The 11075-nt window shown below is 39.0% G+C and overlaps 1 protein-coding gene across 4 annotated transcripts in view; it reads right to left on the bottom strand.

Annotated features, from left to right (window-relative positions):
• Nucleotides 1-1273: 1273 nt before the first annotated feature.
• Nucleotides 1274-11075, bottom strand: part of LOC117429199 (forkhead box protein P4-like) — a 99386-nt gene continuing 89584 nt past the window's right edge. For all 4 annotated transcript variants that reach the window (XM_059003524.1, XM_059003521.1, XM_059003525.1 and 1 more), the window contains 5 exons: nt 10899-11000; nt 6278-6399; nt 5984-6050; nt 3462-3634; nt 1274-3103 (listed from right to left, as the gene is read on the bottom strand). In XM_059003524.1, coding sequence (XP_058859507.1) covers nt 2950-3103; nt 3462-3634; nt 5984-6050; nt 6278-6399; nt 10899-11000 — 618 coding nt within the window. In that variant the 3' untranslated portion in view covers nt 1274-2949. The remainder of the gene's footprint in view (nt 3104-3461; nt 3635-5983; nt 6051-6277; nt 6400-10898; nt 11001-11075) is intronic.

Genomic DNA, 11075 nt, shown 5'->3' with positions numbered 1-11075 from the left:
AAGAACTCATATGCTTTTCCAAAAACATACTACAACTGTTAAACAACATACCAATTAGTTTTACATTAACAAAATCTACACACTATTTTTTTTTAATTAACTATCATGTTTAGATTAGAAAGGTAAGTTAGGCGAACACAGGTTTACAATTTATTTTGTTTTTTGAATATGGTATATCTCAGAATCTGCAGCATGATACAGTCTAAGATAAAGACAGATTTGTTTTCTTTTAAATTTATAGTGATTCATCTACGAAGCAAAACGTGGTGAGGGGTACATCTCATTTACAATGAATACAGATTGTCCCCATGGGTCCAAGCTTTGCCCACTTATCATTTCAAGTGCCTTACAAGATCTATATAAAAAAAAAGGGCCCTAAGATTTGAATTCATCCTCTACCATGAGGCTTCGTAAGATCCGTGTTCACAACACTATTTCAGCCTGAGTGTGAAAAAGGATACAGCTTTTCTTTAAGTGCTTTCTTTATAAAAGGAACTAGAGGAGGTTTGTTAATACTGTTTGAGTTTTTGGCCTACTGTAACTTTTTGCTTCTTGGACTGCCAACGCTTTAAAAGAGTTTTTAAGAAACCAAATTCATTTCTTTTATTTTTTTGTTAACTTTGGTTTGGAATGCTCCGTGCTGTAAGCAATCACATTTGAAAATAATTTAAAAAAGAAAAGAAAGAAAGAAAGAAAAGGAATATTTTGGCGAGTATTTTTAGAAAAAAAGAAAAAATGGTTTTTGGTTTCCTACAAGTTTCTTTGGTAACCTGTAACGAAAAAAAAAAAAAAAAAAAAGACATAATACAAAAACTATTAAGGAAAAACATATTATAATAGTAATAAAGGAAAAAAGAAGTTGTTCAATTTGGTATGGCACTACATAAATGGTATGCTTTTGTGCTCTCTGACAAAAGTTAAAATCTCTTAAGCTGCTCCAAACAATTCACATAGTGAATTGCACATTTATATATATATATATATATATATATATATATATATATATATATATATATATATATATATATATATATATATATATATATATATATATATATATATATATCTCAGAACTTTAAAGTGATACTATCACTGAATTGTTTGCCCACATCAAGAATCCACTACTTTCTTTGTTTTTTTAAACATTTGGATGCTGATCAAGGTAGATTCTTAGTGGAATGAGGTATTCAGTGACTGTGGTGGTTTTTAAAGCAATTCTTTTTTTTGTATGACAGCAGACATTAGTAAAAACACAACATACATTGACTACTGCTGGAACTTGGGATGGATCGTTTAATGACTGTACAGAGTGCCTTTAGTACCCGGTTACAGTACACTGGCCTGATGGAAAACCAAGTCTCACTATACAGAGTTTATCTTACATATCTCTATGTGCTAACCCTTACAGAAAGAAAATATATTTTCAATATATTACATACAAATATTTGAAAATAAATCATAACATACGGTATATGTTAAACATATTTAAACATGTGTTCATTTATTAAATACAGGCTCACCGTCTGTATTGTGAAGCCATATATTTAAAAAAAAAAAAAAAAAAGTATGAACCATAAACACCATATTTTGAAAATATATTTCCGATCCCTTTGGGAAGTGCTATTTTGTACAAAAAAAAATATAAATAAATACTAAAAAAAAAAGTTAGAAGGAGACAGAAGGGCTGAAAAAAAATGTGCTAAAAAAAGTGTTTTGAAAACAATACTTGTTAACTTGAGACATCTAGTGTAGCAACTGTAAAATGTCATCCTTAAGTTTCTGATCCTTAGAAATAACTGCTACTGTGCAGTCACCCCTGTGGAAATGACAGTATTTAAAACTACACTGTGTCACTGGCATTTGCTACTTGGATTACAGCGTTAGAGGATAGGACACTGAAGAACATTAAAGCAAGACCTTCATTTGATTTTCAGAGACCACAAAGCTCTCGTCTCAGATTGGAGGGCCTGGTCCCTTGATTTTCCTGAGGAATCCCCAATTAAAAAAATAATAATAATAATAATACAAACCAAATTTAAAAACAAAAATATTTGGAGTTGTCTGGTACAGCTGAGTAGAGTACCCAAACAAATTCAGAGGACCCAATTTTGTCTGTTCATAACGAATTTTAATGCTATAATGTTGTTGCCTGCATATCATTTTGTGCCTTGATCTAAAAACATTGGAAATAACTACCAACACCACCACCGCCACCACCCACACCTGAAAAAGAGGCCAAACAGATTTTTTTTTTTCTTCAGTTCTCCTTAATGCAGCCTGTTGGCCAACGGTGTAGAACCAATGTGTTCGAGAAGGGGGTAGGTACCTTTCTAGGTGTTTTTCAAACACGGGGAACATCAAGGGGACTGGTCTTCAGGAGTCAATCAGCCGTCCGTTAGTCACTGTGGGTCCATTCAATGGATTCATTTTTTGAGGTAATTTTCACACCCCCCCTCCCCCCACCCCCCCAACAAATGTATATTTCAGAAAAGAAAGCAATGTGATTAAATCAGAAAACACTGGTATCCATACTGATAAGGTATAGTAAGAGAGGTACCTCCAAGTGGATCCCCACCCCCCTTCTTCTCAAGATGCCTAAAGCACCAATATGTGTCACTTCACATTGTATAGCAGTTGATCCGAAGAAGCAGTGAAGAGGGACACTACCTTTCTTTGTGGTTAAGGAAGCATCCAATCCAGATTTCGGTCACCGGACTTCAACAACAAAATTTGAGCAGAAGAGGAGAAGATAAACTAACCAAAAGAAATATATATATGTATCTATATAGAAAGACTTTCTGGTGAGCCTATGGGCCTTGAGTGGTGATCTGAAGCACCCCAGTGCTGTGGCTAAAAAGTTTGTGAGCAGATGTGAGGCCTGACCCTGTTTGTTTGTTTTGTTTTTACTTTACAAGTCGTAGAGAAAGCAGTGCTGGAGAATACGCGCTTCTACTCCAGCTCCTCCACCGCTGGCAGCTCCTCCTCCAAATCTCGCTCGTCGCCAGGCAACGGCAGGTTCTGGTTCATTGTTGCCATGAGTGACACAGGCCTGTTGTCTTCCTCTAGTAACTCAGCGGGCTCTTCCTTGACGTGAATTTGATGCCTGAGGACAAAAGTATCATCATCATCATCATCATCATCATCATCCTCCTCCTCCTCATTAATAACACACAGAAAAAAACAAAAACAGCCATTTTAAGTTGGCACTTTATACTGGGTCATCATTTTGCAGTGGCATAAGTCACAGTTGTGCTTGTATGACTGGTTTCCTATACCTTAATATCAATCTTGGACTAACGTTTAGCAAGGTAGCCCAAGAACAGTGCTAAATCAGGGTCTGTGAAACCAGCCAGTTTGTCTAAGTGGACAGGAGGGCTGCCCAGGAGTTCCATACCCATTCTTGTAGCGCATCAGAAAGGGTCTGATCCCAGTTCTCGAAGCATGTCAGAAAGGCCCCTTACCCGTACTGCTGGGGGGAAAGCCCCGGGCTGCTGCTGCCGTTGCTGTGGATCTGCTCCACGGTGCTGCTGACGTCATCGTGACCCACGTGGAGCATGTTCATGCTGCTGCCAGTCGACGTGTTCAACAGGGTGGGGCTGTTGAGAAGGGGCAGGCTGCTCTCTGCCAGGGCCGCCTGGAACACACACACACACACACAACGATGCATTAGAAAAGGGCACTGCACCCGGAAAGAGGCTCATGCTCAGTGGAATGAGAATACGCTAGCCCTTTTATCTAGCATTCTTCTTCAATATATATTTTTGTAATTATTATTATTATTATTATTATTATTATTATTATTAATACTTTTGTTCTCTTTTAACCGACACGTAAAGCGCTTTAAGATACTGTGGTATGAAAGGTGCTATATAAATAAAAAAACTTTGAAATTAAACTGAATTTTACCAGATCAATGGCTGTAATGGCCGGAGGACAGCGGTAAAGTAACATGGGATACAGAATAGTCAGTACAAGAAAATTATGGTTGATTGAATTATTAAAACAAAGGTTTTCTACTAAATAATACTGCATGATCTTTAATGCGTACATAGTGAACATAACTTTCCAAATACACAATACAGTGCGTAGCACCTATCAGGTTGTCCCATTAGTATTTGTGTGTGTCAAACTCCAGCTCTTCAGTTTGGCCACTAGGGGTCTCCTGTTCACAACAATCCGAACTGCCTGCCAGGATGCAATTGCTGTAGAGTAGTGGCATTTACTTAAAAAGGTGGGTCAGAACCAATATACTTGTTTCCTCATAAAGTATGCATGATCTCATTTCCGATGCTCCAAATTCCCTGGGTTTAACTCATCTATTAAGAGATGTGTGCAATTTTATGGGTCTGCTTACCTTACACTCTGAAATGCATGAAACAGCTATGTACAGTACAGGGTAATTTGGAGTTGACATTCCACTTTTGAATACTAACAGCATTACCTCAGTAATGAGTCAATGATGAAACTCTGCAGGGAGGTGGCACAGCCTTGGAAAGGTTAACACATGTTTAAATGGGTAATATTTTAGAAGGTTCTTCCCCTATAAGCCTGTTTTGAATAAATCAGCTCTGGCAAATGTAATAAAGAGTGACCCCAACATCGATATTGGATTGGGAGATTTCAAACAAGCATACTATTGCGGGATCACTTCACACACAGCGTATGAGTTTGTGATGCTTTTCAGGAACAGGGGAGAAGTTACAGTCTCCTAAATAACTGCCTCTCCCCAAAGTTTTATCATTAAATCCTAACTGAAAATCGAGAACCATTTCAAAACAAATAACTGTTTCTGAAGCTGTGTTAAACACCACTAGTGCCAAGATAAACTCTGCGCTGAAATAAATAAAATAAAAAAAGCAAGAAAAGATAAAAAACAACCAGAAACACTGGCATTAATTGCCAAACCTTCCATTTCTTCAGCCCGTACTTCAAATTTATTATTATTGTTGTTGTTTCCTTTTATTTAATTGGCTGTGGCAGCCGTGTTATGACCTGGAGGACCCAAGCTTCACACATTAAGCGCCTCAGATAGGCCAAGCCTGAGCTTGAATTATGCCTTATTAATAGGTTGCTTAAGGTTTGCATTTTTTATTCATGATGGCATTTTACAGAGGTTAGAGAAAAATAAAGGGCAAGGCATCTTTAGACAGAAACAGTTCTTGTAGCGGTCATGCTCAATATTTATACTGTATACATATGTAGCCTCTGTAGATGTAGATAGATATTGAGACCCTGATATTGATACAGCTATCTGAAATGTCTTTATCAGATGGAAATGACGTCACATTATATAATATAGGATGCTTTATACACAAAGATTTTCACCCCACTGTCTTTCAGGGCCCTCTCACTTTTGTGGAGTGGATATCAGCTTGTATCATACAGCCCCCCCCATATGCTGTTCTCTCTCATATCTACCACAATACACAACGAAGGACTGTGAATCATTGTTACACAGCTCAGCACAGTGTTTTTCTGCCACTGTGTTACCTGGCCCTTGACATGTACTGTTTGGTTCAAGAAATGAAAAGCAAAAAAAAATAAAACAGTTTTTTTTTTTTATTTTACAACCAGGGAAGCATTGCTTTGCTGAGCTTGTCAGATGAAACAAACTTTTTTATATATATGCTGATTCGTAGACTATAGCAGTCAAAGCACTGGAGCAAGCTGTGTTACTACTGTTTACACGAGCCTGAAATGCATTTTTACGACTGAAGTGAACCCAAATGCCTTGCTCCCTTATTGATATTCCTTTTATTTCCGAGGACAGCCCAAGACTGATATCATGCCATGACCCTAATTGGCAAACAGTTGATGCAATAAATCATCCTGGATTGCTTTGCTATCGGCGCGGCAGTGGTCTGGAAGTTGCTAATTCAATCAGATGCATGTACTGGTGTACACGATGCAGGCTGGTCAGTTAGACTTGTATTTGAAGTACCGTCGGACTTCTACATTAATACAATATAGTAGGTTGACTCACCTGATAGCTTGCGTTAAGCGATCCATAGCCAAGTCCTGAAATCATATTCTTTACTAAAGTTGGGCTTCTGGAAAAAAAATATATAATGTCTATGATTATAAAATGAGTGAAAGTCTGGTCTTGCCTAATTATATTAAACAAAATTAGCAGAGGGTCAAAAGTTCCTGCACTATGTTTTTTTCTTTACTTTTTGAAACTATTAGTCACTTAATGCTTGAAGAACCAAACAAATTTGGGCTGTCATTGAAATCACAACCAATCCCTTTATATGTCCAGCTGGGTACTAGTACCTACCCGGTCATCTTTGGTGGTCTCCTCTTTTGGTATTCAACTTCATCCACTGTCCACACAGCCCCCTTCACATTCTCCACTCGGACAAAGCACTTGTGTAGGCTCAGGTTATGGCGTACTGCATTCTGGAGGAGAGAGGATAAGGAGGAAAGGACTGTTTGTAAGCAGATGACACGGTTTTACAAAGGTAGAACATACAGTAATAGAAAGTACAGTATGTTGAGACATGGGTTCAAAAAGAGAGAGGGAGAGAGAGAGACAGACATTGAGAGAGTGACGTCTCTAATTAAAAAGGATATGCTTGAAGAGGAGAAGGCAAGGATGTGAATTATTCAATTTCTTTTGCACTATATATACCACTTTCTTCAATGTTCCATATTTAATTTTAAAACCAGTTAAATATTGAACTCAGGTTTTCAAAGTCTGATTTAATTCTTTACCGTGACATATCTCCCCTTTCAGAGAAAAAAAAATTCTACACATACTGGACTAATGCATAATGTTGTGCCAAAGGGCCATTGGACTAACTCACTCGGTAAGACATCGCAATGTTAATAGCTGCAATTCTGATGATAAAATAAAAAAGATGGTCCCCCTTTAAATTTCACTAATCAGCCACTATCTAGAAAAACACCCCAGGGGAGTCAAATTCCTTTTCATCTGCTATTTGTAGTATGTTCATGCCCAATTTCATTACCAATTTTAATTCGTGTATAATTAAATCCTGTGTATTTTTTCTGACACGCTTTTTCAATCCATAAGGGAGGGATGCTGAGGCTGGAATCACTCCTAACCATAATTACAAGTGCCATAATCACGCTAGCCCTCCCGTCTTTGAATAAATTTCCTCACGCTGAAGCGATGATGCTTAGTTTTGCAAATTAGTATGACCCCAATTTCAGACGGCCACCTCGCACATTTTATTTGCATTCCTATTCGTGATGAAAGACTAATTCTCCCAGTTAAAACATTAGCAGCAATTTAAAGGGGTCAGACACTGCAGACATAAACAAAAATGCCTCAACTGTCAAAGAAGAGAAGAGGGTGGCAAACATAGCTTACAAGAGTTATTAAAAATGTGCAGCTAGCAACACAAACAGCATCTGAAGCGTCTTGCCTGAGAATCCTGTAACGTACTGTACAAGTTACCTGCATATTAAAAACGTTGTTGTCAGCTATTCCTGTAAAGTTGTCAGTAACCCTTACTGCGATGCCAGTAACCCTGTATTGAGATTGCGCCCACGTGTGTAAACGATGCTTGGCATGTTAAGAAACACACACAAAGGATACTGAGCTCATATAAATACTCGTGATTCGTGTTACTCGTGACTCAAAAATGTGTCCTCACCCAAGCACATGAATGAAGCTTTTTTGTTTCAATTGTTTGACTGTTTTAGTCCGTCTTTCCAAATCAATTACAACTCCAGCAGCAAGCTCATTTGCACTGAGCACATGCAAACAAATAAGTAAATAAATAAATACATAATTAAAAAATAAATGAAGTGGGGCCATCTAAATACAGACGGAGGGATGAACAGACAGACAGATGCCTCCTTACACCCCCGGAACCTGATACCCTATAACTAAATCATGTTAATACCACATTTCATGACAGCTGAATAAGCGGCTCTCCAATAAGTGTGACATACAGATGGATGGGGGATAATATGGGTCTCTATCAACTTAATTTTTTTTGTGTGATTCACACTGTTAAGAACCCTGTCATGACCCATCGATTATCTACAGTATGTACATGAAAAGCACCAGAAGTCATAAAAGACTGTTCGGTCTTTTAAATAATTCACAAGGTCTGAACACTGAAGAGCTCGCTTGAGAAAGGTTTCATCCTCCTGGTATCAAGCTAAAGCCATTAATTGTTATCTTTCATAAAATGTGAAATGAGTGGTAAAAGATATTCCACATAGCCCCAATCAGCAGCTTTGAAAGCTCCGCAGTGTCAGCCTGCCACGCTCCCGTTCCCTCCTCCAGCGCCACTCTCACGAGGATCTGCCACACAAATTAGTGGAATTCTTTTTTTTTCTACACCAGAAACTGGGTCAGAGCTGGCAAGGTCCACGCTGGAAGTGCAAATTTCTAATGAGCCCCAGTGACAGCTTGTTTAGTTATCCGGCAGATCTAACTGGGGCTTTCCACGCAAACCTCTGGTGTTGAAGGTGTCGCCGGCAGGCACACGTTCAAGTCAAACGAGGGGACCGTGCAGAAATGACATTTCAAATGACAGTAACCCGCTTTCTCTTCAGCTTCGTAACAATGACATTAGGAGACGGGTTGAAATGTGGTAGTGGCTGCTGCTGCACACAGTGTCCTGCAGGCTGGTGTAAGGGGGGGATGAACTGCTGAAATGAGATGTAATACAACTGTATAGAAGCGTTTATAATGTGTCTGCACCATGTCTGATGAGATTACAAAGACATGTTAATGGATTCAGGTTTTGGTATTCTTCCACTTGCAACAGAAGTGTGTGTTAACTTACCAGCATCACTGCCAAGCTGCTTTATTAGAGCTGTTAGTTTAGCTCAGTGGCAGAGGAGGCGGGTTTGAATGGAATTACTTGATTAAGATTTCCCTAATCAGTTGGGTAGGTTCAGTACGAAGCCCAGGTAGGATACAGTAACCACATTGCAATGGAAAGAAGGAATAGATGGTCAAGGATAATGAACGGCACCCTTTAAGAGACAGAGTGATAGGGTGTGTGTATTTGAGGGAGGTCACGTTGCTACTTCCCATGCTGGATAAATAGCAGGGCTTTACATACCAGTGCCAGTATGCCAGCACCTTTCAATAGCACTGCAATACAGTACAGATTCCTACACTGTTACAGCAGGTAAAGCATGTACTATGCACTGCTAAGTGAAAGCCAGCATGCCTGGCATGTTCTAGAACTATGCTCTGGCAAAGTAAACTATTAAAACAATGCAGTAGGAGGTCAAATGCAGTAGGCTGTGGCTGCCCACCGGTGCTGCCCTGGATGCAGTGCGATTCGTTCAGTGCGCACACAGACACAGGTCTAGAGATGGCACAATTCTCTCTGCTCACAGCAGATCTCGCGCACAGATAGAGCGATCTCCAGAGCCGAGTGCCCCACATTAATCATCCACCGCAAATTAAATAGGGAGATAAGGAAGAGCTTTATTGCGGTGAACTTTATGTAATGTGCCTGCAGTCAGATAAAGAGGAAAACTGAACAAACAGGCATCGCCAGCATCTGTCTACAATTGCTGTCACCCCAGGACAATGAATTCCCTCTGTGAGGCAGCTCTTTAGATCAAAATAAATAAATAGCAGAGTCCTTTGTTGTAATCGGATTTGAATATAGAGCTCATAAAACTAAGGGAAAGGCTACAGCTAGGTATACTATGGCCATGGCTCTTACCCTAACTTGAAGGACCCTCACTGTAAATCACCACCTCTGTACAGCTCTCCCACTGGACAGAGCAGAGACTGGGTAGTTATAAAAAGGACTGCTTCCATTTAGTTTTGGGTCCTTCTCTGATTTACAGATTAAATGTGTATCTAAAGTAACACACAGACAGCTGTTTATTAGGAAAGCAAGCACATTTTGCATTGTCGTGCTCCTCGTTTGTGGAACTCTACTCCGGTTGATCAGGCAGGTTGAAACATTGGATTCTTTAAAGTCTAAATTGAAAACATGTATTTATTTATGTGCTTTTATATAATTGGTTGTAGCTGTAGTGTATTGTACATGTGAGCTCTCTTGTTTTGTTTTTAACTTTGTACAGCGCTCTGGGAAGCCATGGAGTGAAGGGCGCTATATACATGTGTGTTCTATTGCATTAAAATGCACCACGGACAGTATATGTTTGTATGTGTCATTGGACAGACTTAATTTAAACCCTTATAGCAGGGAATGATCCTCACCACATCCAGGAGTAGTTAAAGATTAATAAATTTTTCAGCTAAACCTGTCTGGCAGAATAAAAATAACTGCCACGCCTCAGCAGGCTCAGCTATGCACACCTCCAAAGCAAACTTCACACACTTGACTGCAAACTAGGTTTTTCCCACACAACAAACATAATCCTGTGTGACAAAAGGACTCCTGGCAGGGGATGACACAATGATCTGTTTTTACAACCAAACAAAAAAAAAAAAAAAAATCAAAAAAGGGCGAGGGAGCTGCAAATCTGTCTCAACACGTCGCAATTTCTCATTTCTGTGAACTAGGAGGGCCAGAAACGAACCAGCTGAAACAAGCCATGCATTTACTCATCTATTCTTTTCCTGACTGATTATTTGTACGTTCAGTTCTGTACTTTTTTTCTTTACTGTCACTAATGTTACAGCTGGAGAGCAGGGTTTTATGAGAAAAATAAAAAGGACCGCAACTCTAAATCGACTGGTGAATCACAACTGTTCACACAGCTGAATCTTCTGCAGATGTCTAGTGAAATTATTATATAATGAGAGATGCGCACAGCCCAATATTACACAACACTTCTTAAACATGCTGTCTCCTGCAGTGCTGTATATCTTTGGCAACAGAATTATGATTATTTTAAAATCTCTCAACAGTTGTGACTACATTGAAGAGGGTATTTTAAATGAGGACTACAGAAAAGAAAACAAAACCAAAACCTCTTACCTTCCATGTTGCTGTGTTTCTCCTGAAATAGGCGAACATTCGTGTAAACCAGTTGTAAATTTCATTCAGGGTTAACTGCCTATCTGGGGCTTCCAATATAGCCTGCAAGAAAGAAACACTCCCAGTATTAAGACTTGCATGGATGCATCTGTTCCATTTTCTGACAACATGAACAAC

Source organism: Acipenser ruthenus, chromosome 29, assembly GCF_902713425.1.
Source record: "Acipenser ruthenus chromosome 29, fAciRut3.2 maternal haplotype, whole genome shotgun sequence".
Taxonomy (NCBI): domain Eukaryota; kingdom Metazoa; phylum Chordata; class Actinopteri; order Acipenseriformes; family Acipenseridae; genus Acipenser; species Acipenser ruthenus.
Note: the sequence above shows the minus strand (reverse complement) of the source record. Positions and strands in the feature narration are given on the sequence as shown.